The sequence below is a fragment of the Artemia franciscana genome, chromosome 1 (genome assembly GCF_032884065.1).
Source record: "Artemia franciscana chromosome 1, ASM3288406v1, whole genome shotgun sequence".
NCBI classification, from domain to species: Eukaryota; Metazoa; Arthropoda; class Branchiopoda; order Anostraca; family Artemiidae; genus Artemia; species Artemia franciscana.
Genome location: NC_088863.1, coordinates 67,996,721 through 68,012,596, shown reverse-complemented (window position 1 = coordinate 68,012,596; position 15,876 = coordinate 67,996,721). Strand labels below are relative to the sequence as shown.

General features: G+C 34.6%; 1 protein-coding gene across 3 annotated transcripts; it reads right to left on the bottom strand.

Moving 5' to 3' along the window:
• Positions 1 to 373: 373 nt before the first annotated feature.
• LOC136033195 (uncharacterized) lies at positions 374 to 13,220 on the bottom strand. Of its 3 annotated transcripts, none has more exons than XM_065713909.1 (2): positions 12,829 to 13,220; positions 374 to 2,006 (listed from the first exon to the last, which is right to left on the bottom strand). In XM_065713909.1, exon 2 carries the CDS (start codon positions 1,600 to 1,602, stop codon positions 550 to 552), a length of 1,053 nt encoding a protein of 350 aa, XP_065569981.1. In that variant the 5' UTR covers positions 1,603 to 2,006; positions 12,829 to 13,220; the 3' UTR covers positions 374 to 549. The 3 variants fall into 3 exon arrangements, 1 of the variants encoding a protein (XP_065569981.1); XR_010618888.1 differs by lacking the exon at positions 374 to 2,006 and adding an exon at positions 5,558 to 5,761; XR_010618889.1 differs by lacking the exon at positions 374 to 2,006 and adding an exon at positions 5,558 to 5,752.
• Between the last annotated feature and the right edge of the window lie 2,656 nt (positions 13,221 to 15,876).

Genomic DNA, 15,876 nt, shown 5'->3' with positions numbered 1-15,876 from the left:
TAAGATGATCTAAGAAGCCCCGAAGTTCAGCTTCCCCATAATTCCAAAGTGAAATTACGTCATCCATATAACGACCCCAATAGATATGTTTTAGAAAATAAGAATTCAATGCCCAATTCTCAAGATTCTCGACGTAAATATTTGCTAGTAGCCCGGATAAAGGTGCCCCCATGGGTAATCCATTTTTTTGCTGATAAAAAGAATCGCGAAATTGAAAATACATAGAAAACTTATTACAAATTTTAACAAGAGTCATTAAAACTTCACAATCAATTTCTGTTGCTGAAGTCTCGATCAAGTGGTAATTTTCTTCTATTTTGTTTTTTAATAATTCCTCTGAAATAGTTACATCTATATTTGTGTACATGGAAACAATGTCGAAACTACTAACTATTGTGTTTTCTGAAATACTTGTGTTGCTAAGTTTTTTAACCAAATCTGCCGAGTTATGAATATAGGAATTTTGAGAATACAATAAAGGTTTGAAAGCTGCACAAAGCCATTTTCCAATATTGGCAGCGGGAGCTTTAGTACAAGCTACAATAGGTCTTAAGGGAATACCCTGTTTATGTATTTTTGGTAAACCGTAGAGTTTAGGACAGAAACTACCACGGGGAAAAAATTTATTGTATAGTTGTGGGGTGATTTTACCATTTTTTTTAGCTGCTTTAATTCATTTATAATATTATTAGTGAACTGATCAGTAGGATCATGAGTTATTGTTTGATATGTAATTGTGTCATTTAAATGCGAAAGAATTTTGTTGTAATAGTCTGTTGTATTCATGACAACAAGTGAATTGCTTTTGTCTGCTTTAGTTATTATAATAGAAGGATCTTTTCGGAGATTAGATAGTATTTTTATGTCATGCAAATTTTCCGGTGTGGAATTGGTAGGAGGCTTAAACTTTTTTTGGCTATTATAGAGGATATTTATTAGACCAGATCTAACTTCATCCGGGTTAGAGACAGAAGGATAGTGTTTATGCAAAGCGGACTCTAGAGAGGAAACTATATCTGCCACAGGAACCTGTTTTGGTAGAAAAGAAAATTTTGGACCTTTTTCTAGTGTTTCGATTTCCTGGGGTTCCAATGTTTTAGAAGAGAGGTTAACGATAGCAGGCCCAGGAGTGAATCTTGGAGAATAAACACGGTTTCTCATCGAAGATTCATTTCGTAAGCCTTCTAATTTTTTATAGAGGCGTTCCTTGGACAAGCGAAAATCGTGGCTAAACAAATTCCTTTCTAATCTAACAACTTGAGCAAAATCAACGGTGGACAGGTTTTCCAGCAAAAAAGTTTCCAACGATTTTCTCTCTGAAGAAATAATATGTCGTTTCTGTTTTTTGTCCTTAATAATATGGACTAGGGTTTTTAACTGTAGTGTATGGGCAAATTGCGCTTCTTTTCGGGTATTTAAATGTAATTTATATCTTAAAGACTTGGGAATAAGGTTTTCCTTTCTACAGGATTCTAAAAATTTTTGTTGATTGATAATATTAGCATGTTTTTTACCTAGACTAATAAAATAAAAGATATCATAGGTCAACTGCTCCTCATAAGCTAGACGAAAATAGCGACGAAGACCACACTGCCTTTCCATAACAAACAAATACAACGTAGAAACAATAGGGAAAGTTTTTTCAAGACAATGGAAATTATTTATGTAGATATTTCGGCCCTATGTAAGTTCGGCCTAATTTTCGCTGAAGTAAGGATGCTAGGGCTATATTTAAAAAAAAAATGTTTCAATAAGTGTTTTTATATTCAGTTTTAATTCTCACAATTTGATGTAAGTTCTTTTATATATATATATAGTATTGTATTGTGCTGAAGACGGCCCTTGGACATAGGGCCGAAATATCTACATAAATAATTTCCATTGTCTTGAAAAAACTTTCCCTATTGTTTCTACGTTGTATTTGTTTCTTCTAGGCACCCGGCTGACTGACCGTATTTCAAACAGTAGGCTGAACGAAAAATGTGGTCAAATCTCGCTTTCTAGGGCTGAAAAGAAAGAAAAGTTGAGATGGCTAGGGCACGTCTTGCGGAAGAAAGATGACAGATTGCCAAAGATTGTCCTTTCAGACAACCGTCAAGGGCTAAACGAAACGCAGGTCGTCCTCGTCTGGGGTAGAAGGACGGCATAAAGAAATATATAAAGGAAATTGGAACTCCCTGGCAGGGTGTAAAGAGGGAGGATTTGAATAAATTGGAATGGAAGAGGAGCGTGCGTATCTGTGTTGGCCTCACGCGGCTTGGTGCAGCAGTGAGTTGTTAATAGTAGTAGTAGTTGTAGTAGTAGTATATACAATTTACAAAATAGGCAGTGAATCATTTTACTTAAACAAAACATTGAAATAAATGTCAGCGACATTTTCCTGCAATAGCCCCCCAGTGTGAATCAGCAAGAAAATCTACAATGTATATGCATTTGAGTTTCTATAACCTTAATTGAAATGTCTTCAGGCCTGAATATCTAATCATATCAAACAGTTCGTGGTAATGTAGTAAGGAGCGACCCTGCTCAATAGTAAACGAAACTCTAAAAAACGGAGTTTTTATGCTAAAATATACATCACAGAATCGAATTTTCATGCTGATTTTAAATATTATAAGTTTCATCAAAATTAATCTTTGTCATCAAAGGTTACGAGCCTGAGAAAATTTGCCTTATTTTGGAAAATAGAAGGAAACACCCCGTAAAAGTCATAGAATCTTAACGAAAATCACACCATCGCATTTGGCGCATCAGAGAACCTTCTAGCAAAAATTTGAAGCTCCTATCTACAAAAATGTAGAATTTCATATTTTTTGCCAGAAGACAAATCACGGGTGCAAGATGTCTCAAGAGGGCTCATTCTAACGGAAATGAAAAGTTCTAGTGCGCTTTTTAAGTGACCCAAGAAATTGGAGGGCACCTAGGCCCCCTCCCACGCTCATTTTTTCTCCAAAGTAAACAGATCAAAATTTTGAGATAGCCATTTTATTCCGCATAGTCAAAAACCATAATAACTATGTTTTTGAGAATGACTTGCTCCCAACAGTCCCTGGGGAAGGGACTGCAAGTCACAAACTTTGACCAGTGTTTACATATAATAATGGTTATTGGGAAGTATACAGACGTTTTCAGGAGGATGTTTTGCTTTTGGGGGTGGGGCTGAGGGGAGGGGGCTATGTGGGAGGATCTTTCCTTGAGAAATATGTCATGGAGGAAGAGAAATTCAATGAAAAGGGCGCAGGATTTTCTAAAACTACTATAAAAAAAACAATGAAAAATGAACATGAAAAAGTTTTTTCCATTGAAAGTAAGGAGTAACATTGAAACTTAAAACGAACAGAGATTATTACGCATAAGATGGGTTCCAAAAATACTTTAGCATAAAGAGCGAGGTGTTTAGGAGGAGATAAATACCTCGCTTTTGATGCTAAAGTATTTTTAGTAATTTCAACTATTTACTCTACGGCTTTTCTGATTCAGGGGTCATTCTTAAAGAATCGAGACAAAACTTACGACTTAGTGTAAAGAGCGAGGCATTAACGAGAGTACAAACCCCCTTATATACATAATAAAAATATAAGAACATAAAAATTTGTTACGTCGGTTAATTCTTAAGTTACGTATATTTTTTACTAATAGAAGCGTTCGTTAAAAATTAAAAATTATAGTTGCCTTTTTATGTAACCGAAAAATTGGAGGGCAACTTGGGCTCCTCCCCCACCCCATATTTCTCAAAATCGTCTAATCAAAACTAAGAGAAAGCCATTTAGCCAAAAAAGGAATTAATATGCAAATTTCATTTTAATAATTTATGTGTAGAGAGCCAAAATCAAACATGCATTAATTCAAAACGTTCAGAAATTAAATAAAAAAAACTAGTTTTTTAACTGTAAGTAAGGAGCGACATTAAAACTTAAAACGAACAGAAATTACTCCGTATATGAAATGGGTTGTCCCCTCCTCAACGCATCGCTCTTTACGCTAAAGCTTTTAATTGTTTTAAAAAGTAGAATTGTGGCAAAGAGTCAAACTTTAGCGTAAAGAGTGAGGCGTTGAGTAGGGGACAACCCATTTCATATACGGAGTAATTTCTGTTCGTTTTAAGTTTTAATGTTGCTCCTTACTTACAGTTCAAAAAACTAGTTTTCTTTTTATTTAATCAACAACAAGAACACAAATTTCACACGGTGTAATTCTTACATGGGCCCAAATATAGTGATAGTTGCTTATTTTTGATTGCTAGAGTTTACAGTGTGAGAACTGAGGTGAAGTCTTAAAATACATTAGAAAGAAATTACCGTATCTCATGCCCTTTTTAAATGAATATGATAATGCCAAATACATTGACACACTTAAAAAAAAATTCGCATTGCAATTCCACGGCCCTTGTATTTCAGCAGTCGTTCTTAAGGAACTGAGTAAAAAAGTCAAAGTTTAGCTTAAAGAGCAAGGGATTGAGGATGGCAATGCCCCCTTATATACGAAATATTTCTGTTCGTTTTAAGTTTTAACGTTGCTTCTTACTTTCAGTTGAAGAACTTTAGCGTAAAGAGTGGGACGTTGAGGGAGCAACATCCCCTTTCATAGACGGAGTAATTTCTGTTAGTTTTAAGTTTTAATGTCGCTCCTTACTTTCAGTTAAAAAAAAACTTGTTTTTTTTTTATTTAATTAAATTAAAAGACACAAATTTTTTCAACTGAAGGAAACATTAAAACTTAAAACAAACACAAATTATTAGGTATATGAGGGGGTTTTCCCCTCGTCAATACTTCGCCCTTTATGCTAAAGTTATTTTAGTACTTTCAAAAGATCTATTTATTCTAATTAAACAGCCTTTGTGATTCAGTGAATCCTTCATAATGAATTGAAAAAAAATTCGAATTTAGCATAAAGAGCGAGGTGTTGACGAAGGGAAGAACCCCCCCCCCCCTCACATACGTAATAATTTTTGTTCATTTAAAGTCTAATATTGCTCCTTACTTTCAGTTGAAAAACTTGTTTTTTATTTAATTATTTCTTAGATGGAACCAAATAACACAGCGATTGAGAGAAAAAAAAAAAGAAAACTTGATGTGGTTAACCAATGTCAGAATTTACCGTAAACGATACCTTTACTTTATGTCTTGAATTCAATTTTCTTTTTTACAAAATAGTGGAAAAATCAAATTTTTCTTTTTTATTGTAATTCCTTGTTATATTTGTAAACCTGATGATGTTTAAGCTAACCTTAGGTAACCAGATGAATTCCTAAGCAGTATTTTTCCAATAACCTGTGCCATGCTATCAACATGCTTGTTCAAATTCGTTGAATATTTGCCAACTCTTGTTAAGAAAAAATTCCAAACAAAATTCCTACCGTCCAGCCAGCAAAATTGGCCCAGTTCACATATACGTTGGTTTCGAGTTCAAATAAGTTTAACTCTCTAATTGAAATCAAAACTAAATATCAAAATTGAAACTAAATATCAAATTCTTTATATGATATCAAAGAGCAAAATAGTGTCTTGTTTTATACTTCTCTAAACATTCTTTTTCCTGAGCTCAAAGCCATAAAAACAATGTTTGATATAAATTTATTTCAAAAGCTTATTTAATACTGTACTTATTTTCAATTATTTTTAATATTCTAGCACCACAAGCAGCTGATCAATCTGTCCCAGAAGCTCATCACCATCATCACGCTGAGCCTGGCTATGAAGCTGCTCCTGTTGCCCAACCAGCTTATGGAGGTACACTTGATGGCCAGTAAGGCTACGGAGCCTTGAGATAGTTTAAAAAGCATTTCACAGATTTGATCAAAAAAAAAATCAACTCAAAAAATATGTCTGAAAAAAATACCAAGAGAGACATTTAAATCAGTAATTGAAGAAGCAATTGAAGAAAACGTGAGTCCTGGAAAAGCCAACTTCCTGAGTAAAATATTTAGAAAAAAAAATAGAAAATAAAATGAATCTGAAAAACCATGTGAAAAAGAAAATTAGCTACGTTGCTGATAAACGTTCAACTGTGTCTTTTGTGAAGGAAAACATTCGAGGCACAATATAAACAGGAGTTGCACACCAAGGAATCAAATTAGTGGAATTTTCAGTAACAGAAGAATTCTCTCCGGGGGGGGGGGATTTCCAGATGGGAGGATTCCCAGTGGAGTGGAATTGTCTGGGGAATAAAGTGATACGTCTGTCCCCTCACTAGAAAAAGGATCGAGTTGTTTTTTTGATGGTTTTATCAATCGGCTCAGAAATATTATGGACACTTATTAGAAAATATCTGCTTTTGTCATCTTCTAGCAGCTAGCACAATGCAAGACTTGTTGGTTTGATTTCTGGTAAACAAAGTTGAATATTTTTCACTTTTGAGATGCAAGCTTTTTCTTTTCTTTTGTTTTCACTTTTTTTACTGAGTTAGTGTTTTTCCTCCTTTTCTTGATTTATTTTGTTTACCCGTTTTCTACAATTTTGTTTCGATTTGATTATAAACGTAAAAGCAGTGTGGTCTAAGGAATTACCGAGGACGTAATAAAATCAGTTTCTCTTACATTATCAGTAAAAACGTTTATAGCTACTGGCTAATGGCAGGACTTTTTTTTCCCAGGATCTGGTCCAGGAGGTTTACGGTCTTGTTGCCAAGGTGCACTTGGTGATATTTGGAAGGATATTGTGTCTCAGAGCCTTTATTTTGAACCCCGACCAGATCCGGTGACATTGGGGGAATCGGGGGGAGGGGCTAAAATCTTGGAAAACGCTTAGAGTGGAGGGACCGGGATGAAACTTGGAGGGGAAAATAAGCACAAGTCCTAGATACATGATTGACATAACCGGAACGGATCCGCTCTCTTTGGTGGAGTTGGGGGGGGGGGAGTTAATTCTGAAAAATTAGAAAAAATGTGGTATTTTTAACTTACGAAGGAGTGATCGGATCTTAATGAACTTTCATATTTAGAAGGACCTCGGAAATTTTCATATTTCATATTTAGAAGGATCTCTTATTTTAAATCCAGACCGGATCCAGTGTCATTAGGGGGGGGGTAGAAATCTTGGAAAACGCTTAAAGCAGAGAGATCAGGATGAAACTTGGTAGAAGAATAAGCACATGTCCAAGATATGTGACGGAAATAACTGGACCGGATCCACTCTCTTTGGTGGAGTGGGGGGGGGAGTAATTCGGAAAAATTGGAAAAATGAGGTATTTGTAACCTACGAACGGGTGATCAAATCTTAACGAAAATTGATTTTCAGAAGGATTTTGTGCTATAGCACTTTCATTTTAAATCACGACCAGATCTGGTGACATTGAAGGGAGCTGGAGGGGGAAACCGGAAAACTTGGAAACTGGAGATCTTGGAAAATGCTTATAGTGGAGAGATCAGGATGAAACTTGATGGAAAGAATAAGCACAAGTAATAGATATGTAATTGAAATAATTGGAATGGATCTGTTCTCCTTAGGAGAGCTGGGGGTTGTTAATTTGGAAAAATTAGAAAATTGAGGTATTGTAACTTAAGAACGGGTGACCGGATCTTAATGAAATTTGATATTTAGAAGGAACTCGTGTCTCAGAGCTCTTATTTTAAATCCCGACCAGATCTGTTGGCATTGGTGGGAGTTGGAGGGGGGAACCGTAAATCTTGGAAAACACTTATAAATGCTGTAGATACATGATTGACGTAAACGGACGGGATCCACTCTCTTGGGGGAGTTAGGGGGTTCAGTGCTTCGGCGAGTTTGGTGCTTCCGGACGTGCTAGGATGATGAAAATTGGTAGGCGTGCCAGGGAGCTGGACAAATTTACTTAATAAAGTCGTTTTCCCGGTTCGACCATCTGGGGGGCTGAAGGGAGAGGAAAAATTAGAAAAATTGAGGTATTTTTAACTTACGAGGGGGTGATCGGATCTTAATGAATGTTGATATTTAGAAGGACCTCGTGAATCAGAGCACTTATTTTAAATCCCAACGGGCATTAAGCTTCTGATTTTCCTTTTAAAGCAATCTATTGATTCTTAGAGTTTTGCCAGAGCTCATACCATATGAGCTCTTAGCTCTTGTTTAGAGTTTCGGTTACTATTCGGCTGAGTCGCTCTAAATACAAGTTATTTTCTTTAGAAGACATGGGGTCTTCACCCCAACTCCTCTTAGTACGTTATTATGTTTTGGTCAACTTGGTTTTTTGTTGTAATTTCTGTTCGTTTTGTGTCTCATTTATTTATTGATGTGATTTGTGGTGGCTTTACGTCTGGAAAATTATTTGACTTTATGTCATCTCTTTTTTGGTTTATTATAGCTCTTTACATTTATTTGAAAAACTATTTTGTTGAATTTTTTTATTAATCAAGATTTAAGAAAAGCAGAAATAAAGTCTAATGTTATAATGATGCGAACTTAAACAGAGCCTGATTAACGACCAATAAGTTATCTTTTATAATTTTTTTTTACAAAAGATAAGCTATTCCATAACACGTCTCAGAACACTTTTATAAATATGTGTTTCTAGCAACGGAGAAATTTTTATTCGTGCTTATTTTTCGTTCGTTTGTATAACGCCAAAGCATTGATCATATACACCCCAGAACTAGAATATGAACTTTCAATCTCTGTACTTGCACGGAATGTTAATAATCGGGGGCGAATTAATCCCTACAGTTTGAATTTGCAACACTATTAAAAAAAAGTTAAATTAAGAAACTTTTGATCGGTAACAGTAAACTGAATGAACTTGTATATTTAGATTCAGGATAAACAGCCAATTCTGTTGGTGTACCAATTGTCAAAAAATTTCCATATTCAGTTTTTGGTGAGTATTGGCCCAAGTTACTTTTTACGTAGAGTTTGTTATCACTAACTATTTGATAAGATTCACTTGTGACAAAAATCTTTTGAACCTTTTCATTTTGTTCATTAGACTTTGACAATTAAAAGAAATAGGTTCAATTTGGGACCTACATTGCAAGTTTAAATCCAGTTTTTCTTTCGCTATTCTATAGTTCTTTTTATGTCTAGGATACAAAGGATTTCAGTTCGAGGGAAATAATTGTCCTGTTATGAAAGAGCTATATTAACTCGGCCGTTATAAGATCAAAAATCGTATCTATGCAGGCAGGATGATTTTTGATTGTCTCTACTCCTTCTGCAACCTTCTGTAACCCAAGGCTTAAAAAAATTGCATAAAGACAAGTCTACATCTGTTGCAATCTATGGCCGTTAATCTATATGGCTGTTATAAGATCAAAAATCGTATCTATGCTAACTCAGAGCTCTCACTGAATTAAATTTTTAGGTACATGGGCTGGTACTGTTTGGTGCTCTTGAACCCGAAGGTATCTGAAAGTGGGATAATAGCTAGTTAATTCTGCTACCGTTTGAAGTCCAAAAAATAAAACAGGAAACTTGGTAAATGATGCTTGGAAATATTCTTCCTGGATATTTTTAGCTGAGAAGTTTCGTCTATATGGAACTTCTATATATAGAAGCTATATTAATCAGCTTACATTTCAGCTGTAAAAAGTTGTTTTTGTCTCCAAGTAACGTGTAACGTGTTGTAACGTAGTAAAGTAACGTGTCTCCAAGGGAAGGGTTCCTTAACCATGTATATTGTACATTAAATTTTCCAACACTTAGCATTCCATCCTTTAAATTCTTGTGAATTTTTTAGTTTTTGTGACTGTGAATATCAGTTCTTGAGAGTATGGACCGGGAGACAGCACATCATCTGTGTTACAAACAAACGAAAAAGTTACAAAAAAACGTTTACCTCGTAATTTTCCAGTATATACTTCACCTCCAACTGTTTTAGTCTCTTTTTTAAGATAATTGCTACTATTTCTTACAAGCTCAGTCTTACTAGAAATTAATTTCAAGTTTGATCTAATGGCTTGCTTAACTGAGAATATTGAAAAGACAATCCCCGAAGTTCTAAAAAAAAGTGGTTATTAAATAGAATCCAGTGACTTTCATTCACACTTAGTAATCACCTTGTCTTGCCGTTTGTCCGGCCAGAATATGATAAAAATTCACTAGATATATAGAAAAAGTAGGGTCATATCCACCCGGTGCTTATATTTACATTGAATATCCAAAGTGTGAATCATTTCTTACATGATGTACTTGGTATGTATGTTATTGCTTTAGTTGGACTTGGCAAACTGAAGGTTTGGAATCTTCCAAGGTTACTTGGTAGAAATAGTTGCTAGAAAATTAGCTGGAAACCAGAATAATTATTGTTCTATTTTGGTTTTAATGAAACAAGCATATTTCATGGTTTGGGTTTGCTTTAGTTGGGCTCAACAAACTGAAGATTTGGAGCCAATTTTCCAAGGTTACTCAGTAGAAATAGTTACTAGAGAAGTAGCAGATGAATTATTATGGTTGTATTTTGGTTATAATGAAGCAAGCATATTTTATGGTTCTGGCTTGTTTTAGTTGGACTTGCCACTCTGAAGATTTAGAGCCAACTTACTAAGGTTACTCCGTAAAAATAGCTACTAGAAAAGTAGCTGGAAACATGAATTATTACTTGATTTTAATGAAGTAATGCATATTTACGGTTTGAAATTCTTTTGCGAATAGCAATAGTTTGGTTCTTGGCGCAGTATATATATAGCTCGTCAAAAAAGCAGAAATGGTAATAATCCGGTATGGATCTATTATAGGAAGATATAAGACGTTAACGTTGTCGAAATAAAAATTATTATTTTTAGTTTCGGGGGATTTTAACGCTTATATTAAGCTGTGTGCTCAAATCAATATAGCTTTGGTTGTGGTGAAAAATTCGCAAGACGAAACAAAATTTCAAGCCTATGTCGGGCTTCCACCAGTCAAAGTGAATATGTTTTTTTTTTCTTTAGGAAGGAACTTTAAGGCACCGTTTTACTCGTCCCAAATATTTTAGTCATTTGGTATGGTAATGTCATTTGTCATATGGAAAAATGGGTTTTTACGATTTACCACTGCCTCGCCTCTCAAATGAAAAGTTATGGTCAACTATGCCAAGAAACATCCAAAAAAAAAACTTCAACCTGATCCTCCACTTCTGCTCCTGAGATAATGCAAATACAATATTTCAATTGGTTACTTTCAGTCTACATCACTATTTATCCTGGAATATATTCATCTCTAACAGGGGCTCATAGTATCTAAAATTTTAATTTTAAAATATTTTCCTTCAGCTCCCTTTCTCCAATCTAAGATTTAAGCCCCAATTACCCCAATCCAAAACATCCCCTAAAATTTAAATTTGATCAACAAAGTCATTCCCAGGATATTGCATAAGTGCTGTTTTGATCATTTGACAACACATAATGTCTTTTGATTTGTTTTACCACTTAATGGTGACGAGATTATAGGCCTCATAGAAGTTTGCAGCGCAGAAAGAATTAGATAGAGGCAGAAAAGGAGACCCACCCCTTCTGTCTCCTCCCCGTAAATAAAAATATATAAGGCCTACTCTACTTCCCTAACACTTCTTGGAAGTTTCAGCTTTATGCTGAATATTATGCCAAAGTTATTGCCGATATCTTGTTTTTATTATTTTGATAGCCTTTGACTGCATCGTAACATTTGAATTACCTCGCTTCTTTGATCTGACTTGATCCAAATTTACATAGGAGTCTATTGCAAGAAAGCGTTTAGGTAGATCCAAATTATAACATTTTTAGCCACTTTACCTTTCCATCCTTTACAAAATTTAAAACCCTTGCTTCTCCCCCTTGCTTTTCTTACACAGCTAGAAGAGTTCATAATGACCACTTTTCTCTCCCTTCCCCTCGATAACACTCCCTAAAACTTTCAAATCGATAAATCAAGCCTTTCCCAAGATATTGCAACTTTGATAACCTGGTAAAATATTGTGACTTTTGTTTACATTAAATTAATAGAAAAAAATTTTAAATGAAAGTAAGCAGCAACAGTAAAATTTACTATGAAGATAAAAATTATTGTAACTGTTTACTTTGTGTCGACAAAGTTTTTTTGTGTTTGATTTCAGACAGTTTTCTAAATCCTAAATTTCTGCTGAACAATTTCCCAGGAAATGTTCTTCCCCTGAAAAATTCCCCTTGAAAATTGTCCGTACATTATCCAATAAGTAATACTATATAAATTGTAGGCAAATTTTATATCATACAGCCCTTTCCCCAGGGTTCTTGGTGGGTCAAGCGATCACTAGAGGCCTAGTTATTGAACCTTTCATCTCAGCTGTATTATATTACTATCTGACAATTTTGATCGGTTGTGTTTGGGGAAAAATAGTGGGTGGGATATTGTCCTCCGATCTTTCAGGTCACTTAAAATGGCATTTGAATCTTTAGTTTTCATTTGAATAAGCCTTTTCCGATCATATAGGAACATTGGCTCGGTACCATCACCGCGAAGAACATAGAAAATAAACAAATAAACACCCTTTCGTGGTCTTTCTTTTGACATTCATTTGTGTTGGTACCATATTACTGTAGGAGAAGGATAAACGAAGTGCTATATAGTCGGAGAGATACATAAATTTATCCCTGCAGCCAAATCGTGGTCATCGACGGCCCTATACAGTTCCAGTCTACTTACGAGGGCCTTAATACCAAATAAGAGAAAAGGGACAGCTCTACAGCGCGTTGGCTTTAAGGAATGAAAATCATGAAGGGTAGCATAATTTATTGACTGAAACTTTTTGGAAGGCAATCAACAAATTGTGAAATTCGTGTTATGTCAATCCATAAATAGGAGCATTTATTGTTTATTGGCTTGAAATGGATAGTTTATTGGCTTGAACCACTTGAGAGCAATGTTTTAAAAACATGTCTTGAACAATTTTGATTAAAGTAAGAATTGTCGTATCAAGTAACTTGCATGTAAAATACTCTGGTTCATCCTTACCGCAACGTCCTAACTGAAGAACGTGAAATCCTACTTTGACTTTAAAGTAACTACTGCTTTATGACCATCTGGCACCATGAAATTGGCAAACTGGATGACAAAATGGCAAATAAAAAAGAATTATTGAGGAAAATTTTTTATCACAGAAACAATAAAATTTAATGATGAATTTTAGGTGACCTATTATTTTCAACAAAAAACAGTAAAATGAGTATCAAACTTGAAAATAAGCTTGAGGCACGCATGGATAAAAACCGCTAATGGTTTTGCTTTCTTTTTAAGTAAGCGACAGGCAAAACTGGCAAATTCTTTAAATATGGTCCTACTTTGCAAGTAACATATCTGGATGTTGAGACAAATTTGTTTTTCCTTGAAAAAAAAAAAACAGACCAAAATTAGTTTTTCACTAATAGATTAGGCCCAATACATTGCAAAGTCTCCCTTGACATTTTTCATATCAAGTAGGAAACCTTTAGAGCCAAATCGTGAAACATGCCGGGAATCAGGTCATGACGGATGTCTGGAGTATTTAGTTTGGCTTTTGAATGTTTTTAGAACTATTAAGACTATTTAAATGTGGGGAAAATATGGGGAAAACATATTTCAAATTCAAGTAATATTTACAGAAACTCGAAATAATTCAGAGAGTTAAATTTGCAACTGGAAAAAAGGGAATGGAGAAAGAAAGTGAAAGAAAATGTCTGATACAATATTATCATAGATAGCACTGTACTTTGCATAGGATCCGCATGTTGCACGAAGCGCAATACGTGGAAAAAAATGGGACATGGCACAATTTTTCGGTCACTGGTACATTTTCTGAACGATTTGTGCTACTTTTTGTTAAAATTTGGGTTGGCATCACTGTATCTGACAAGCCCGATCACTTACCATATTGTTACACGGGACGTAAATAACATGAGAGAGAGAGAAAGATGGGTCTATCAATATAAACGAACAAAACAAAAAACCAAATGGCCCGAAGCAGAGCATTTTTGGGCCTACAACCCCAGTACACATACAAATAAAAACAATACGAAAAAGGAGAGAAAAAAGAAAAAAAGGAAAGAAAAAGAAACAAAACTGTTCAATTACCCTACATTCCGATCGATCCGGGATTTCATTTCAGGAAAGACAAAAAAGACAAAACAAAAAGAAACTAAAAACCTTCTGACCTGTATCGCCTAAAACAAAACCAACATATTGGCTTGACTTGAGGTCCGCTCAACTATTGAAACCATAAATATTTTGGCAAAATAGCTTTAATTCCCGCCGAAATTCATGAAAATTATCCATATTAATCGAAGTCGTAGGTAAACAATCCCATGGCTGGGGTCCTAGATGCCGAACAGAAAATAGAGATTGAAGTAACAGAAAATTGAGATCTAATAGCAAGCGGACGACAAAATATATGAAACTGTGTCATAAAATCTGTATAATTGTCACTTCCTAATTCAGACATACTTTTAAAACATATAGGTGAAAAATTTTAAACATATTTATTTGTAAACAGGTTTCGATAGAAAGTAATAAGTCCTGCTAAAGGCAAGATTTCGCAATCTATATACCTCTTTTGTACCGATTCATTAAAACCAACACCGCATAACACTCGAAATACTCTATTCTGCTAAACTTGAATGTGATGGAGATGAGAAGAAAATGTAGTAATCCAAAAGAAACAGCAATATAGCGGATAAGGATCAATTAAGGAATAATACAGTGTTCTTAAAGCATCTCTTGGGAAAATATACTTCAACTTTCCTAAAATGCCAACATTCTTAGCGATTTAAGACTAGTATAATCTATACGTTCTTTGAAACTAAGAAATTCATAAATTAAAAATCCTAGATATTTTGTACAATTTATTCTTAAAATACTCATATCCGCCAAATTTAGTCTATCTATCCTACGGTAGTATCTTGAGCTCCTAACATACAATAAAAAGCAATATTACTATAATTCAAATTTAACTTATTAAGCTTCATCCACTTTTCAACAAACTCCAGACGAGAATTAATACGACTCAACAGCTGAATTCCTGTTTGTGCAGCCACAGTTATATGAGTGTCATCCGCAAAGCTGGGGACAATGACTTTTTGCCCATCACACCCAAATTCAAGATCATACAAAATCATATTAAAAATCTACATAAATCATTTATAAGAACTAGAAATAACAGGAGGCCAAGAACTGATCCTTGAGGTACTCCAAATTTAACATTACTTACTGAGGAATCGATATCCCATAATTGCACCTATTGAGCTCTTTCTCTTAAAAACGAGGACAGTAATTCAAGAAATGGTCCTCTAAAACAAAAATTTTCGAATTTGGCAATGCGTATAAAATGGTCAACGCAGTCAAAAGCTTTTACAACATCAAGAAAAACAGAAGCAACTTTCATACCATTATCCAACGCATCACTCACATAAATTGTCAAAGATAAAACAGCGTGCTCATTAGATATACCCCTCCGAAGACCAAATTGATTTGGATTAAAAAATGACTTACTCTCCCAGAATTCAACCATTCTCTTAACTACTAATTTCTCAAACAACCTGGATACTACTGGTAGTAAAGAAATGGGCCTATAATTTCCAAGTTCATTTTTATCCCCGCCTTTATATAGAGGAATAACTTTTGCAATTTTAAAACAGCTTGCGAACATTCCAGTCCTAAAACATTCATTAAATAAATACACTATATGACCGGAAATAACAGGGCAAATATACTTTAAAGTTTTAACTGTTCCAAAATCAGAGACTGAAGCTCCTTTTCTCATATTATTCAATGTTTCAGAAAGCTCAGAAGAATTGGTTGGCTTCAAATATACGGGAGCATCATCTACATTCAATGAATATTAATTTTAATTGAATATTAATTCTTGGTCAGAAATGATTATACTTCGAACCAAATCTTTCCCCACATTAGTAAAATCACGGCTCGTTCTATCTACAATTGTATTATCATTATGTATCACGTCCAGAAATATACAATCATAATCAGGACTTACGGCAGATTTTA

Coding starts and splice junctions, on each gene's coding strand:
- LOC136033195 (XM_065713909.1), bottom strand. CDS start 1,602: ATGGAAAGGCAGTGTGGTCTTCGTCGCTATTTTCGTCTAGCTTATGAG.